This window comes from Daphnia pulex, chromosome 10 (assembly GCF_021134715.1).
Source record: "Daphnia pulex isolate KAP4 chromosome 10, ASM2113471v1".
Taxonomy (NCBI): Eukaryota; Metazoa; Arthropoda; class Branchiopoda; order Diplostraca; family Daphniidae; genus Daphnia; species Daphnia pulex.
Window position 1 is genome coordinate 12,419,589 of NC_060026.1, and position 17,901 is coordinate 12,437,489.

Here is a 17,901-nt window from a genome sequence, read left to right on the forward strand (position 1 = left end):
TTGCCCTGGGTAATTCCAAACGTACGTCGGAGGACGCAGGTGCAGGTGACATCTCCGCCTTATCCAGTATATATCCGCCTACCTATTAGATTGTAAACTATATACCAAGCTATATACCCTTTGATGTTTTTCTGGTCGTATCTCTGGTGACTAGACACACACAATTAAACCGTCGGGTTTCAAAAAACCTTTTGGTCAATCAAAATAGAAACGTGCTGATGAGAATATAAGGCGAAGATGAAAGAGAGAATATTTCATTTATATAAATATACCTCGGAGATTGACGACATCAGAAAGAGACACAATGGCGCTCGCCGGAAGCGTATGGGAAATGAGAATAAACCGACGAGTGACGGCAGCAGCGTTCGCCACGACGACATTGTGTCAGTTGAAAATTTGCAAAACGTTATTGTATATCATTTAATCACTTTTCAAACGTCATAGAATGAGACTAAAGAACGCCCCTTAATTATCGAAAACCTGCTGTTCTATGCCCAGTGTGACACAAAAGAATGGGGGGAAGAGTGCGATAATAAGCAAAAAGGTTCCAGCGGATTGATGAACCAACCAAGACGCTACGTAACTGACTAAATACTAATTGGAGTCAGGTGTAATAAGGTGAAACTGACAGAGGTACCTCTAGTACAAAAGACGAATCTTATCTGCTGATCATTGTGCTGAAAGGGACTGCCATTTTACCTCCTTTTTTGCGCATCGTCGGAGAAGTCAAAATCCCCACAGAACTTGTTTCCTTTAAATGATTAATTTAATTGGTCCAAAACTATGCTTAATAACTAGGGAAAACGTTATATTTCTGGTGCAATTCAACTGTTCCGATCTTCTAATCTAAATTCCAATTAAAAACTGAGCAAGGGAAGTTAAACGTCAACGCACAGGTGCATTCAAGAAAACCCGTCTCGAAATAATTGGCTGCTTTAAACCAATAAGGACCTAAAATTACATAAGTAAGAATTAAATATGGATAGCACGTACTACGCGTTTGAAGTCTATAGGGTAAAAGTGTCTCTACGGAATTACACATCATTTCATAACAATTTTACTGAGAATCGTCACAGCCTCGCGTGTGCTTTTCTAAGTTGCACGCAAGGACCAGCATGAGCGGCGGCACAACTCCACCTGGTGCCATTCACCAAATGCGTTATATCAATTGTAAATTATCTTATTAATTTCAAGTTTGCAAATTGATTTCTGATCGATTGATTATTACATTAATGGCTATCGTTTGGCTAAAAATCGACTCTTATTCGCTCTTATTCTTCGATTCATTAATCTCTAATTCGATTATTCACAATTCAGTGAAAGCTGTGACGAGTGAATACGTGTGAATCGCGAAAGATTTTTTTTTGGATCGGCGGTGGCATTCATTTTAATTGGCGGGAAAATCAAAATCAAATCAAAACTGGAAAACTAAAAATCATATACAAATATTGAAAGTGACCTGGTCATAAAGGTCATATACCAAGAAATCCATCCATTTGGATCTTGTACTTCTAAAATTAGGCTTCTGGCAGGTTTCATTCTTGTGATAGCCATGACCAATGCGGTTGGTTCTATTATAAGCCCAAGATACGCAGTGCTATCGTTTGAAAAAAAGTCGTTTCCTATTAAATTGTCGTCCTTTTTGTCTAGTCATTCTCTCTGTGAAATGCGTATTAGATGTTATACATAAGAAATATCGCTCTGTATAGCCCGTTATGGCTTTATATGGGGCCTGACTGCCCGAGTGAATATTTCTTCTCGTTGGAGTTCTCCCGACAACGAAGCTGAAAGCGCTATAATAAAAGCCACTCACAAACTATTAAATCAGCATCCTTGTTGATCAGCTTATATTTTTAGTCAATGTCCTTTGCAATTTTAACTGTTTATTACTCAAACAATAGAGTACTATACTAATAATACGAGAGCCTTTGTCAAACAATTGCTGATGATTATTAAAAGAGCACGAGATTTGTTCAAAAGCTATCAACTAAATCACATGATATAATATATGTCTGGTTTCCATTTTCTCTTTTCGTGGAATACTAATACGCTGGTCAGACGACAGCACTGTTCGAAATTGTGTAATCTAATTATAGGCAAACGAGTTCAAATAAAAAGGATTAGATAACACTGTATATTCATTAATACCCTGCGTTTACACAATATCACCTTCAATAGCGCTGTGACGGCTGACAAACGATTGCAGCCGCGGCGGAAGTTTGCCTTCGAATGAAATTCGATTGCGGCGGATGACTTTGGCGCAAACGCAGGCCAGAGGTACGACGACATTCACCAGCGGATCCAGATAGTGATGGAAGCGAAATTTCGAAACGTATTTGGATTTCTGGTCGTTTAAAGTGCTCAGAAATGCCAGAAATGATTTGCCGATCGGTATCGATTGGTCGAGGAAGCATCCGGCATCCAGCAAGGCCTTAAACACCTGTTCGTACGATTCCGGATCGGACAGAAACCAATCCTGATTTTCGGATAAAATATGTAAGGGCGTTTTGCCGTTGGTGTCGATTCCGGTTGGATCGGCTCCGGCTTCTAGGAACAGCTGGATGATGGGCACAATTTGACGGCCGTCCGTCCCTTTGATGGCCTGGTGAAGAAGACTGGTGAACCTTTTCAAATTATTGGCGCGAAAATACGGCGAGAGACAGTCCTTGAGCTGTTGAATTTCCGCTGGATTATTGCGACAGCGTCCAAGATGCTCTAAAATCAAACGATGGATTTTATCCATAATGTTGAACTGCCACCGATCGGTGGTCGCCCGGACGACGGGCGACAACAGCATGACATTCAGTAAGATGACCAGGCCGAATTTCACAACCACCAAGAGATTGGCGAACGATAATTCTTCACTTGTTTTGTGCTTCAAACAATCTAGAAGCAGGTCCAGAGATTCGACGAAGATGCGGATGCAGTTGGGAGAAGAGGTCGAATGGAACTCGTCCGTTTGCTGGAGGATAAGCAGCGCAATGTTCAACGACAAATTCAATTGTTTCTCGTCGCTGCTGTAATAGCACTGATTAGCGTAACGCATCAAATTTTCAAGATGGAACGAATGAGGACCCGTCTGCCCGGATTGATTGACAATCCTCTTGCTGACGGCCAGAGCTTGAGCTTGAGCTTCCAGCAGGTTGTAGCGAAGTCTCCATTCGCCTTTGAATTTCTGGAGAGATATTTGCGAAGCGATGAGCTTCTTGCGGTCGACAGATAAAGAGCTGGCCGCTAGATCGGGAATGATCGGGATCGCCAATTGATCGCCAACCGTCGAGTAGCGAAGGCCCATGGCCTGTTCCCAGCACTGGACTCCCCTCCAGACGCCATTTCTCGGTTTGAAGACGAAGGCGACGCCCATCAGTTCCAACGCCATGATCTTGTCCGTCCGGTTGGCCGAACTGGCCATGATTGAATTCAATACAAAGTCCAACCACTGACAGGGCTCGTCGCTGGCCGGATCGATCAGATATTCAATGACTTTGACGATTGGAATTTGGTTGGCGATATCGCGGATGACGCCCATCTCGGGTGATTGGATCACGAGCGGAGGAAGAACTTTGTCGAAATTCAAACTCGTCCAGGTGAAATAAGACGGGACTGTGTCGATCGATTTCGCCCATTCGGGATATATTTGGTATTTCAATTCGCCGACTAGGAACTCGACGACGTCGTAGTGTCCGTTTCTGACACTCGACTGCAGGGCCGTTTCGCTCTGCTGGCCCAAAGGCTGGGTTACATAATGGATAGGTATCGCTATCCAATTGTAATTTTTGCGTAGTTGATTTAATTCGGCGATCGAACCTTGACTTACTGCTTGGGAAACGAGGTCCGACACGTTGAATTCAACCATTTTGTAATTAAATTTGCAAAACGATTTCGGAACTCTCAGATGACAAACGAATTATTGACATGTGGCGATGTGTCAAACTTTTGAAGAAAAGATTCAATCGCTTATTACGTAATAATCAAAACTCGGAGAGCAGAGTTTCAGACGACGGACTGTACACGACAGCGTTGGGAAGAAGACTACAAGCGTAGTGTCTGAGGTTCTATGCCAACACCTGCCGGAAGGCAGGTGCAGGCATATCTATATCTATTAGGTAAGCAAAGAAAGTGCAGCAATTCCAGGGATTTACCCCTTTATGTAACTCTGGTGTATAGAAACTCAAGGTCGGACCAACTTAAAAAAAGGAAAATAAGATGAGCCCTTTGGCCTTTTATTATTTGGAAAAAGGTGCACAGAGCACAGATTTGTTTTCCTTAAAACAAACGTTTGAAACGATTTGCCATCGATAATATTTTTTGATTTTAGATTTTTATGTTTACTTTCAACTCTTGAATGTTGACCTGTTCGTTATATTCTTTTTGTAAAGAAAATGGCGACAAAATGTTAAAGCCAATCTCGCGACCTTCAATCATTATTTGCTGGCAATCGGTCTTCAAATGAATTAGGGTAACAAATTAGTTATGATAAAAGAAAAAAAAACAACCTGTGTAACTCGGCACAAAATGAATGGACATCATTTTCTAGAGATGAAGAAATGGGCTTGAAATTTCAGCGTGATAATATTAAACCATTTCATTTCATCTCCAGAACCAGATAAAAGTGTATTAGTCAAAGCCATCGAAGGCGCTGCGACGAATACAATAAAATTCCACCACCTAAATTTAAAGTATGAAAAGTATCAAATGAAATGAAAGTCACTGAAATCATTAGTCAAATTTTGCAATCGAAAATTGACCGGAAATAATTGAAAATCGTGTTCAAACGGAAATGTGAGACGCGTTTACAAAATCTTGGAGGACTCGATAAGCGCTGGGAAATCCAATCGGCGGAGGCCTCTCGACTTCTATACGTATAAAAACGATTAATTCGAATTTTATAATTAATTAAATTTAATTAATTAATTTTTTTGAATAATATTAATTTTATTTAAATTTATTAAATGAAATTAAATAAAAGATGACGTAATTTTTAATAATAATCAAATTATCACCTTGCAGTTTTCCTTTCAGCGGGCTGTGCTGCTCGATGAATTGCTGCAGGCAAAGCGGAAGCTGTTGCTCGTCGCCTTCGAACGCGATATGCTCCTGGCGGATTTTCTGAGCGCAGTAGCATTCGAGCGACATGACCGTGTTGATCCAATGGTTGACTCTGGGATCCAGGGATTCCTGGAAATGTTTTTTCTTCATTTCCTGCAGAAGGGCGATGGCCGTTTTACCATCGGGTGTGGCTTGATCCAAATGCCCACCAGCTTCAAGGACGGCCTGGAACACCTCGAAGAATAACTCGTTTGAATTCGGTTGACATTTTAACGCCAGAATGTGAAGCGGCGATCGGCCGCTTCTGTTCAGGCTCTTTGGATCGGCTCCGTTGTCCAGGAAAAATGTGACAATCTCAGCCCGGACGGTGACGTCGATCCTAGCCGAGACGAAGCCCTCGACGGCCAGGTGCAGCAGGCTAGCAAATCCGTTGCGCAATTGTTCGACGCGGAAGAAATTGCCGAGGAATCGGCAGAGTCGTTCGCCTTCCGGCGGATCGAGTTTGGGCATTTTGAACAGGGTGACCATCAGCAAATAGATTTTCCTCATGACCAGCGATTCCCACACGGTGTGCTGATCGCAGATCGGTGATGGCAATAAAATCAAATTGGTGGCGATCATGAAGCCGAATCTGATCGCTTCCAGGACGTGAGCGAACGTCAGCTCTTTGATCCGCTCGGCGTTGTTGGCCGTTTTGCGTTCCAGTCCGGTCAGGACGTTGAAGAAGAGCAGGAAAGCCTCGACGAAAACCTGGAAACATTTGGGGAAATCGGTCCGGTTGAACTGCTGCATAATCATGAGCGAAATGTTGATGGCCCGGCCGTAATGGATTTCCGTGTTGGAGAAATGATCGCCCGTCGTTTTGAATTGTTTGCCGTAGTCCAGCAGGGTTTTCAGGTGGAAGAGATTGGGCTCGACCAGCTGGCGCTGGGCGAACGTCCGCTGGATGACGAGAAAGGCCTGATCGGTGATGAGCGATCGGCGATCGTGACGTCTCAATTGATATTCCAATTCTTGCAATTGCTCCGACGTTGTCACTTCGGCCGAATCGCCCAGGGCGTTGCGAGCGGCGCTGGACAGAACGTGCGGGATCTTGGGCATCGGACGGCGGCCATTGGCCGTCGAATTGCGGAGCTCCAGCGCTTTTTTCCAGCACTGGAGCCCGCGCAGTCCGCCGGAAATTTCGTCAGGCTCGAACGGCTCGTCGTCCAGTCGAATTTTCAAGATAAAAGCCGAGCCCATCAGTTCCAGGGCGATGATCTTCTGCGCCCGGTCCATCGAGCTGGCCACCATCGAATTGAGGAAGAATTCGAACCAGGACGTGTCGTCATCCGCCACGTCGATCAGGTACTCGATCAATTTGAAGATGTCGATTCTATCGGCCATGTCGCGCAGAATGGCCACGTCGGTGGACGGCAAGACGAACGTCTGGGTGAATTCCTTGCCAAACTCGGCCGGCCCGATGGCGAACAATTCCACATTGATTTTGTCCCAGGAATAGGGCGACATGCGTCTGACCCACCTAGAATACGGATGGCAATCGATTTGGATGTGATCCTTGACCAATTGCACCAGATATTCGATCACCTGGAAATTCCGCTCTCGGATGGCCACCTGCAATGGCGTCTCTTTCTGCTCGTTGCATTCACACAGGTTCTTCATTGTCCGGCCATCTTTCTCCAGCACTTGGCATAGATGGCCGATGCATCCTTGGTGGACGGCCAGGAAAATCTGATACACATTCGGTGTAGTAGTCGTCGACATTTCACGAGGTATTGGATGTTACTGCTCCAGCAAAGTTTGGAAAATGGACGTGTTCTGATCGGACGAACGTGAGCACCACGAGATGTTATAAACTTTGATCTAATAAGAGCTGTTGGGAGCGGCCGGAAGGGGGTCTTTATACCAGAAAAAAAGTAGGAATCGACGTCACGTTGACGCCACCCCCGTACAAAGCGGCGCCGTCACCAAATGTGTATATAGCCTATACTAAAAATAGAGAAGGATGTCAGTTGGAATCGATTCTTTAGTTGAGTTGATCGATAGGAATAATGTCCATTCCGCGAAACCACCTACCTTACACACGTACACACACATCGGAAATTCGTTATCGTCTGGGAATTCTCTTAACTTGGACTTTTGTTTTTGGGGCCAAGTTGAAGGTCGTTTATATACGACACGTGGCAAGATGTTTTCCTCAACGAAATCCACCCACCCACCTTATTAGTTGCGGGTACTATATACATGGCGGAGTGGGGACGTGGTTCGACGATACATGAACAGTTGGCGAAAATCTCCAGCTGTGACAAGAATTTCTTGACGTAATAAAAGGGCGCGTGTTGCCGGGCCGTGTAGGAAATTGGGCTGCTTCTTTTTTTTCGTGTTTTTAGTGTTAGAAGTTATGGAATGGTTATAATAAGAGAGAACAAGTGGAAAAATGGCCAAACAAGCCCGTGGTGAATCGGAGAAATAAAATTGAGGTCAGTAAAGATGTATAACATTAAATTATTTATAGAGCTATTTCGGCTAATTAACAAGCTAATTAACAGATTGGTTGAGAAATATGTTGGGCCGAATTAAAAAAAAATCATTGAACATATTTGTGCGAATTCCAGCACTTTATCACGAAAGTGAAGGATATCATTTCGTATTTTTTTAGAGTTCTTTGTGTTTTTATTGCTGTGAGGAATGGACGAAAACAAGGTTTTTTCCTAGTAGCCTGAGTGCCTGACGTAGGTCAAGCGGCAGATTTTCCAAAGAATTTGGGTGCAATTGGCATCTGTATGCTTATATTCACAGTAAATAATTGAACGCGTATTTAAATATTCATTTTGCACTTTTAGCTTATTTTTGTGATGAGATGATTATCGCTGTGATGGCGGTAAAGACGAAATTAGATCCGATGCGGAAATAAATATCGTTGCCGTATTTTCGCATCGATCCGCCAAAAAATAATAAATTCAAGAACTTTGAACCAAATCTCATTGTTGTTTTTTAACTGATTGCGATCGGACTTTGATTGGACCGTCTTATCTTGAATGGGGAAAAACCTCGTATATATCATATCAATCAATTTTGTCTCACCAGCTTACACCTTACTTTTATACTGAAATAAAAACAGATGAATCTATCAAACACACTTAACTTCATTTTCTTTGTTGAAGTTATCATGTAATATCAGCTGGAATTTCAATATATTTGGAAAACAAATCGATCAGGAAACAGTCAACTGGGCATTATAATTAATTTAATTTATTTTAAAAAATAAGAATCTAGCAAGGCAAAATAATTTCCGATAATTTCTAATTTTACCTAACTTAAAACATGAGATTTTCGTGAACATTCAAGAATATTTTCAGACGATTCGGATGTCAATCTAAATTCGTTTTCACCGGCAAAATGGAGGGGAAATTTTACGTTAAAAATACGACAGTAACGAGGTCGAAATGGGACCATTACATAAGATAAGAAGCGCATAAAAGTTAATAAAGGTAGAAGTCTGTGGGTTTTCTTCCTCTGATGTCGATCGTTTTGTGGGTTATTCCCTGTTTCAACTTTTTGTTTGCCCAACACCATTCGTCACATAACAAATAATTGCACAACAGTACGTAATTCCAAATTTCCCAAACTGCATGGGATGTTATCTATATCTAACTGAACTTATCTATTAATAAAAGCCAGGTGCCACACAAGATTGTAAATCTCAAATGGGATTCTATAAATTACGAGGCATTTTATACCACATTGTGAAAAAGCTTAACTCAGTTTAATTTTAAGCAAAAATTAGAAAAATGGCTCGTTTCTCTGTCCACGCCCATGCGTTGCTCATTTTAGGCTGTTGGATTACTTTTTCCTCTGGCGCTGTCCCTCTTTCCTTGGAAGGCAAACTGCACGAATTAGAAGTGAGGTTGAAAACGAATGCAAACGAACAGGACAAGATAAACATTCTCCTAGTTAACAAAGTAAATGAACTTGAAGAAAAGGTAAAACAGCTGGAGGCCCAACTCGAACAACATGTAAGACTAACTATTCATTTGGTTGTTGTATATTATATGTGAATTCATTTTGTACGTAATTTGTAATCCAGAATGAAATAAAACAAGATTTAAAACTGAAAGTAACACAATTGGAGGCCAAAAATGTTCAGTTGGAATACAAAGTACGAAAGCAGGAAACGACAATAACTTCTGGGGGTAAGAGCGGAATCATGAGAACATGCCAAGAACTCCATGACACTGATCCATCACTTCCATCCGGAATGTATTCGATCGACCCGGATGGTGACGGCGTCGGCAATAGCCCAATCTACGTTTACTGCAACATGACGTCAGGTATATAAAATTAGATTTGAAGTTATAATTTTCTTTAAAATGGAAACAGGATTGCAATTATTATTATTTTTTAAATATATTAAAGGATCGACCGTAATTTTGCATGATAGTGAATCTTCCGTCAACGTGGGTCACTGCACCGATCCTGGATGTTATTCACGATCGATCAACTACAACGCGTCAATGGGACAAATAAGAGCTTTGGTCAAATTATCAGCTGAATGTCATCAATCAATTAAAGTCAGTTAGTAAATCATTTTGAAATTCCATTTGTTTGAAATAATAAAATAAAACAATTTTTTAAATAGTACGAATGCTATTACGCTCCATTTGAATTCGGCAACACGGTTTACGCCTGGTGGAACGACAGGAATGGAAATCCGCAATATTTTTGGGCCGGGAATAACATGGACGGAATTCACACCTGTCAGTGCGGAATCAGTGGGAACTGTGCCGACAATTCATTAAAGTGCAACTGCGACACAGCGGCGCCAGTTCAGTTAGTCGACGACGGTAAGTTGTTTCTTTTTTAACAACTTTTCTCAGGATAAACGCCAATAATTTTTATTTATTTATTTATTAGGTGTCATTACGGATAAAAATATTCTGCCCATCACTAGTCTGAATTTTGGTCGAACTCAACTAGAAACGTCGTCCGGCGTCCACACGCTGGGCAGATTCGAGTGCTCTGGAACAGTACCTGACTTTGTATTCCCAACGTCGTGTGAGGATTTGTGGTTGGTTGGCCACACCCTGAATGGATTGTATTTCGTCATGGGATCTACGATGATGGAATCCGTTTATTGCGATTTTACTAAGCTTCCCGACGATGCCGGTAAATGTTTCATTTTCACGAATCATTATTGAATTGAAATTATTATTTAGCCTACATAATTGATTTTAAAAAAAGGTTTTCAAAAATGGATCGGATACGCGGACGTCAAATCAGCGCCCGTCCACTTCTATGTCCAAAGAAATTCTTCATTCACTGGTGGTGCTATTCCGATTCCGTTCGATTTGGAGCGGCTGAACGTCGGAAACGCCTTTAATTTGACATCAGGAATATTCACGGCACCTCGATCGGGGACTTATTTCTTCTCTTTCATGGGATCGGCGAGATTTCCATCTTCACCGTCTGTTTGGTTAGGAGTTGGCATTTACTGGAACGATAGGCAAAGCGGGATGGCATGGGTTGAAGATGTAAATACTCCCTCTCGTCGAATTACTACAGTGAGCCTTCAGTCGACGCTCAACTTGAAAAAGGGCGATCAAATCTGGCTGAAGGTTTCCGACATGTCCGGAGATCTGCCTCTGTTTGACGACGATCACCACCACACTCATTTCACCGGTTTCATGTTGCAGGAGGATATTATCGCCTCCATTTGAATTTGTGCGCTGAGAAACCATCAACGAAAATAAAAATATTCTTATAAAGATTATCGACTCGAAATACATTTTCTTGATTAGATTTATTAAAGGGAAAAAATTCTTCTATGGAAATGTAAATTCTTTTATATAAACGTTTTACTGTGTAGTATAGAGTTAGAAACAATGACACGTAAATAAGTTACGAGTTTATTGAGTTTACAATAAATTGTTATCTCCAATTTACTGTCACACTTTTTTTCTTAATGTGATATTCCGATTATGTCAAAAATAGCGTCATCTGGTTTAATAAAATAAGAGGTGGAGCGAATAACATAATAGGATTAATTTTTATTTGGATTTATTATTATTTGCATTAGGATTAATTGTTAGGGAAAGCGTCGTCAGACCACGGAAATATTGGCGGCACATGTAAACAATGTTACAATGCTACAACTACAGATAATAATACGTTTATCGGTCTCAACTATGTGATTTTCCGTCGCCACAAAGCAAAAAATTGAACAAAATAAGACGGCCGGGTTTTCCCAATCCTACAGATCCGTATAGATCTGATTTACCACATTAAGTAAAGATCTATGTAACAGCTGCAGATAGTAACGTTTACTGGCTGCGTTTTCCTAGACATGTTTTTCGACATCATTTATGCTTTTATCTCCCATCACCCAGTCTGGCGTATACGGAATGCCACAAAACAACAGGTATCCGAGTTCAAAAAAAAATATCTTTTTTGGGAGGGGTTTTCACAACAAAATAATCGTTATCTTAATGTATTCATGTTTAAGTGTCCTTTGTGAGTCCTATAAATTACAACGCAGACGCCATTGGAAAGAACAAAAGCCGTTTGAAAAATAAGTAAAAATGGTTCATTTCTGTGCAGCGTCTTTCATCCAGGTAGGAATTTTATTAATTTTGACCTGTTTGACTACAGGTTCTACTGTTACTAATATCGTTGCACTGAAAGAACTGAGAGAATTAAAATTAGAATTTAAAGAATTGGGGAAAAAACTAGAGACAAAAGTTTATCAACTGGAAGAAAAAAATTTGGGACTTGAAGAGAAAGTAACGCAGCTGGAAGCCAAAAATGTCCAACTGGAGACCAAAGTACAAAATCAAGAAATTCTTTTAGCTTCCCTATTGCTTCAGTTCAGCAATCAAGCAGACACACCAATTGATTCTAAAGCAATTTCAAATTACCAAACCGAAACTAAATCATCGAGTAGGGCCGGAATCACGAGAACATGCCAAGAACTCCGCGCGGACAATCCTTCACTTCCATCCGGAATGCAATGGATCGATCCGGACGGCCAATGGGTCGGCGATAACCCGATCTACGTTTACTGTGACATGACGACAGGTATAACAATCTCATTTAAATCCATTAATTTTCTCAATGTAGTAAAAACTCAATTGAATTCAGTTTCATTTTAATGAACAGGATCGACTTCAATTCTACACGACAGTGAATCAGCCATTAACGTGGGTCACTGCGCTGATCCTGGGTGTTATTCGAGATACATCAATTACAACGCGTCCATGGGGCAAATAAAATCGTTGGCCGAATTGACTGCCGAGTGTCATCAGTCAATTCAAGTAAATGTGTTTAGATAATAATTAGGCCTAAATTGAAAATTGAAATTAATCCCCCCCCCCCCTTTTTTAGTACGATTGTTATTACGCCCCGTTCGAGTTAAATGGCTACGCTTACTCCTGGTGGAATGACAGAGACGGAAAATCACAATATTTTTGGTCCGGAAATAACGCAGCCGGAATTCACACCTGTCAGTGCGGAATTGACGGAAATTGTGTTGATTCTATTGCAAAGTGCAACTGTGACTCAGTGGCTCCAGTTCAATTAGTCGATAACGGTAAGAGTTGAAAACGATTCTCGGAATTATACAAGATTTATAACAGAACATTAATTTTCTTTCATGAAAAATTATAAACAAATATGTTGAAGTTAATATTCGTGATCTCCTCGTCTTTCCGTGTGACAAAAATGACTCAGTAAATATTCTCTTTATTTTTTTTTTGGCTTCAAATGTTTTTAGGTGTCATTACGGACAAAAATGTCCTGCCCGTCACCCGCTTGAATTTTGGCCGAACTCAACTGGAAACTTCGTCGGGCATCCACACGCTTGGTCGATTGGTGTGTACCGGATCAGTCGCCCTGACTAGAATGCCCACGTCATGTAAGGATCTTTGGTTAATTGGCCACACCCTCAATGGATTTTATTCCATTATGGGATCTACGACGATGGAATCCGTTTACTGCGATTTCACCAAAGTTCCTGGCGATGACGGTAAATGTTTATTTTTTTTTCTCTTTATTATGCACTCTGAATTATTATTTAATAACAACAAATTATTTCTAAAAAAGGTTTCGAGAAATGGATTGGATACGCTGATGTCAAATCAGCGCCCGCCCATTTCTACGTTCAGAGAAGTTCTTCATTCAACACGGAGTTGGTTCCAATTCCTTTTGATGTGGCGCGGATAAACGTGGGAAATGCCTTTAACTTAACAACAGGAAAATTCACGGCCCCACGATCAGGAGTTTATTCTTTCGCTTTTACTGGATCGGTTGAACTTCCGGCTACAACGTCTCTAGTTCGCTTGCAAATCATTCTTTATCTGAACGGGAATGGAGTCGGGATTGCTTATCTCGAAGAGGGAAACACCGTCGCTTTTCAAAATGATCAGTTGTCCCTCCAGTCGACGCTGAAATTGAAATCAGGTGATCAAGTTTGGGTTCAGATTCAACAAATCTTACCAGGGGTGTATTTGGCTGACAACGGTGACCACTACACTCATTTCACCGGTTTCATGTTGGAGGAAGATATTGCCTCGTCTCTTTGAAAATTTCAGCTGAAGGAACATCCAAAATGCGAAAATCGACCATGGACTGAATTTTGACCCGATTATTGAAAAATATATTACGAGTGGTAGAAAATAATTTGATATTAATTAATAAAGGAATGGTAATTTGCTGGAGTAGGATTGAAATAAGATTTTTTTTTAATAAGTAAAAGGGAAGGAAGTTCGAACTGGTATCACATGTTCAAACCGCTGGGACCTGTTATACGCGCTCGCACTACGTACCTGGTTACTGTTTAGCATTCTCCAAGGTAGCAGAAGAAATATAAAAATACTAAGCAACTTTGTACTTTCAGTTTTAACTGTGTTGTGTGTTGTTAGTTTGTGTTCTTCAAACTAAATCATTATTTGATGTGTTTCTAACTGATACAAAAGAAAGACATATATCATCAACTTATTTGGTTAATTTTCATCATCATTTTACTAAATTTTTGAAAATGGCTAATGAAGAAGAGATGGAGAGTTTCGATGTGTCAGAAAGAGATTTGTATGATGCTTTCCAACCTGGTCAACGTCGTTTTAAAAAGATGACGAAAAACCAACAGATATATGGAGTATTTGATGAAGATGAAGGGGAAAATTTCACTCAGCGGTCAACGTCATCTTCTGGCCGTCCAGGTTTTTCCAAATCGTCAACAGCCAAGGATTACACCACACCAGTTGATTTTGTCAAAGGTGGTGTTCAGCAGGGATCAAAAAAGGAGAAATTACCTGAGAAAAAAACCAAGCTCTTTTCGTATTCAGAAAGGTATGCCATTACATAGTTATCTTTCAAAGACAATTACACAGTGCTTTTCTGATTTTATAGTGACGAAGAAGATGATTCCCACAATAGTGCCAGTGAAATCAATCTTACAGCTGGAAAGAAAACATTGCAGGACAAGAAACAGCCCAGAAAAATGTTTGATAGGTTCAGCAAAGATGCTAAGAGCTCAGGTGCTGGCGATCTTGGTGAATGGGAAAAACATACTAAAGGAATTGGTGCTAAGCTTCTATTTCAGGTGTGTCAGTTTTATTTTGTTGAATGCATCCCAACAGATTAATTTACTATTTTAATAATTTTTCTTTGTTTAGATGGGTTACCAACCTGGAAAAGGACTTGGTAAAGAGTTGCAAGGAAGAAGCCAACCTGTGGAAGCTCAGGTTCGCAAAGGAAGAGGAGCAGTTGGTAATGAAACATTGCTTTTGATTTTCACTTAACTTATTGATCTCTATTGTTGCAATTTCTTCATGTCATAGGTATGTATGGAGCTGAACACAAAAATGAACCTGCAAAGAAACAAGCATCAGATGATGAAGAAGAGAAAGAGTTCAAGAAAAACTTGGCCCACTGGAGAAAAGGTAAAGAAAAGTTAATATACTAAAATAGTGAGTAATCTTTTAAAAAATGAATATTAGATTTAGTCGAACCATCGTCGAAGAAAAAAAAGATCCAATATATGTATCGTACTTCCGAAGAAGTGATTGAAGAAATGTCTAAAGGTGGTGTTCATAGAATGGCTCGAGAATACAGGTAATAGTATTGAGATTTTAAATCAAGACCTTTCATTTTTTCTGCATGAAATCTAAAACACTGTTGTATATATAGTGAAATTTCCAAAGCCAAAGTGATTGATATGACAGGCCGAGAACAACGTGTTCTTCAAGGATACAGCGCTCTGAGAACCAAAAGGACGGAAGAGCCAAGCGATTCCGAACCTGCACCAGCTGGACTCAAAGTTGATAAATTTCAACTTGAAAAACTCTGCTACAACTTGGACACTCTAGTAGACCATTGTGAACACGTAAGATATTATTGTCACAATTATTTGGATTTCATAATCAATTCTGTTTATCGTTAATAATAGGAAATTATTCAAAATGCCAAAGAACTCTCCTACAATCAAGAGCAAATATTGGCCATGGAATCGCAAGTGAAAAATATGAGCGTTGAGGTTTCTAAGGAGATCACACGAATGGAAATGCTTACATCGATGCTTGGAGTCCTGGAACAGCTTGAACTGAAACAGGCGACAAACGAGCTATCTCTAGACTTCCTTTGGGAGCAGATAAGGAATTTGGAACAAAGCTACCCGGAAGAATACGTATCGTCGGATCTAGCCAACGTTACTCTGACTTACCTCATTCCCCTAATGAAGTTGCGATTATCAACCTATTGGCGTCCCATGGATTCTAAATCAACAGATGAAGCTTGTCGTTTAATTTTTCAACGATGGAGACCTATCTTGGAATTTTGCAACAAGACTCAGACCAACAGGTAAGAATATTCGGTGGGAGGTGGGAGTGAGTTGCTTTGTAAAACATTTTTCAAAATTCACAGTCGGGGCGGAATTGTTAAAAATGATAGTCGAATGGATCCTTATCACGGGTTGTTATGGCATGCCTGGATGCCAGCATTTCGAGGACTCGTTGGACAGTGGACTTGCAAAAATGCGGATCCAATGGTTGACTTGATCGAGTCGTGGGAGCAAATTTTGCCAAACTGGATCATGGAAAATATTTTGGATCAACTCATTCTTCCCAGAATACAAAAAGAAGTAGACAGTTGGAATCCGTTGACTGATCTCATTCCCATTCATGCCTGGATCCATCCCTGGCTTCCCCGACTAGGTAGTGCATTTATACTCGTGTTAGATAGTTGCATCATGTAGTAAATTTAAATAATTTCAAATTTTCAGGATCAAAACTGGAAATCGTATATCCCAACATTCGGCATAAAATGGCACAAGCGTTGGTGGCTTGGTCACCGTCAGATCAGTCTGCACGGTATTTTTTTTTTTTTATTAGTTTTTAAAAGGCTGACTATCTTTAACGTGTAACTTAATATATTGTGTACTTCCGTATGGATTTTTTAGTTCCGTTTTGATGCCTTGGGTTCCCGTTTTCTCCAAGGGTTCCATGGATGCTTTCCTCATCAAAAATATTTTACCAAAACTGCAAGTTGCTATTGCAAATTGGGACATAAACCCCAGTCGACAAGAATTAGGTTCGTTACTACAATACTACAGAACTTAAATACGTTTATTAACTTTTACATTGAATACATAAATAGATGTTTGGCACTGGATAATGAACTGGAAAGATCTTATGCCTTCCCAAAGCCTTATACAATTACTTGTGTAAGTATAATCTTGTATCATGGGTTTAAACTAAAAAGTACAATCTTCTGTTTTATTATTGCAGGTCCAATTTCTTCCCAAAATGGTTGCAGGTACGTTGAATTTATTTCACAGCTGTTGTTGCAAATTATGCATGAATTTCTTTTTCTAGGTTCTGGTTGCGTGGCTAAACCACCACCCAAATTACGAAGAAATTGTGGTTTGGTATACTGGTTGGAAGGCCTTATTCCCTCCAGAAATCGCACAAAATCCCGCTGTTCAAGGTATCCTATTGTTTTTTTTTCATTTTTTCATCGTCTTCTTAATAAAATTGTATTTCTATATTATTATTTTCCTTAAATGAAATAGAGCAATTCACAAGAGCGCTGGATTTGATGAATCGCTCATTGGCTGTGGGAGGGCAAGTGGATTTTACTCCGCCTCCTGTGCCCATCATGACGCCAATCATAGCTGCTCCACTTCCAGTTCCGGAGACTGTGGTGCCGCATGGATTTCGTGAACTTGTCGAGTACCGTTGTGCCCAGCAAGGAATTTTGTGCATTCCGCTTGTCAATCGATTTCAAGCTGGAAGGCCCATTTTCCGAGTTGGAAACGTTCTTTGCTATTTTGATCGACAGGTAAGAGAAATTTTATTGCTAAAGTCTAAACAGCATTTAATTTTCTTAATTTGTGTTTTACTTAGGTTGTATTCGTTTTGGTCAATGGTATATGGACTCCTGTAACAGCTCAGCAGTTGCTAGATATGGCAGTCTTGTAGAGTGCACTGATAAATTTAATAATTTTTTTTTACTTTGAGTAATACAAGCTTTGTTTCTTGATTTCCGTTTGTAAAATTATATTTTAAAGATTCAGTCAAAGTTACAGCGTTTCTGATTCATTTGAGCTTGGACCTCGTTGAAATGAATGCGTGCCAAATGATGACGATACAATCTGGACACAGGTTTTGGTTGTCTTTCACCAAGTTTTACATTGTCTTGCGAGGCTCAACGGACTTGCGTGATTTAATTTTAATCATTCAACAATGAATAAAATTATAAAAACTGTTAAAAAAGAGGACCCTATATTATGTGACAATTAAATAAAAGGGGGGGGGGCTGGGAGAGAGGAAGGCGTGTCAGACACTCGGACGTTATAGCGAA

At 40.3% G+C, this 17,901-nt stretch overlaps 4 protein-coding genes across 4 annotated transcripts; 3 read left to right on the plus strand and 1 right to left on the minus strand.

Moving 5' to 3' along the window:
- Positions 1-4,588: 4,588 nt before the first annotated feature.
- Positions 4,589-7,038, minus strand: LOC124205941 (protein fem-1 homolog A-A-like). Its single transcript, XM_046603537.1, has 2 exons — positions 5,004-7,038; positions 4,589-4,856 (listed from the first exon to the last, which is right to left on the minus strand). Exons 1-2 carry the CDS (start codon positions 6,811-6,813, stop codon positions 4,771-4,773), a joined length of 1,896 nt encoding a protein of 631 aa, XP_046459493.1. The 5' UTR covers positions 6,814-7,038; the 3' UTR covers positions 4,589-4,770.
- A 1,733-nt stretch (positions 7,039-8,771) lies between these two features.
- LOC124205942 lies at positions 8,772-10,988 on the plus strand. Its single transcript, XM_046603538.1, has 6 exons — positions 8,772-9,065; positions 9,137-9,380; positions 9,466-9,620; positions 9,689-9,893; positions 9,964-10,215; positions 10,291-10,988. Exons 1-6 carry the CDS (start codon positions 8,841-8,843, stop codon positions 10,764-10,766), a joined length of 1,557 nt encoding a protein of 518 aa, XP_046459494.1. The 5' UTR covers positions 8,772-8,840; the 3' UTR covers positions 10,767-10,988.
- A 588-nt stretch (positions 10,989-11,576) lies between these two features.
- Positions 11,577-14,055, plus strand: LOC124205947. Its single transcript, XM_046603549.1, has 5 exons — positions 11,577-12,123; positions 12,205-12,359; positions 12,430-12,634; positions 12,818-13,069; positions 13,147-14,055. Exons 1-5 carry the CDS (start codon positions 11,628-11,630, stop codon positions 13,623-13,625), a joined length of 1,587 nt encoding a protein of 528 aa, XP_046459505.1. The 5' UTR covers positions 11,577-11,627; the 3' UTR covers positions 13,626-14,055.
- LOC124205945 (tuftelin-interacting protein 11-like) lies at positions 14,044-17,580 on the plus strand. The gene is made up of 15 exons (XM_046603541.1): positions 14,044-14,391; positions 14,452-14,644; positions 14,718-14,811; positions 14,883-14,984; positions 15,042-15,156; positions 15,232-15,427; positions 15,491-15,900; positions 15,964-16,253; positions 16,322-16,409; positions 16,499-16,629; positions 16,696-16,762; positions 16,827-16,854; positions 16,914-17,025; positions 17,111-17,379; positions 17,445-17,580. The coding sequence occupies exons 1-15, from the start codon at positions 14,081-14,083 to the stop codon at positions 17,517-17,519; spliced, it is 2,481 nt and encodes an 826-aa protein (XP_046459497.1). The 5' UTR covers positions 14,044-14,080; the 3' UTR covers positions 17,520-17,580.
- The last annotated feature ends 321 nt before the right edge of the window (positions 17,581-17,901 follow it).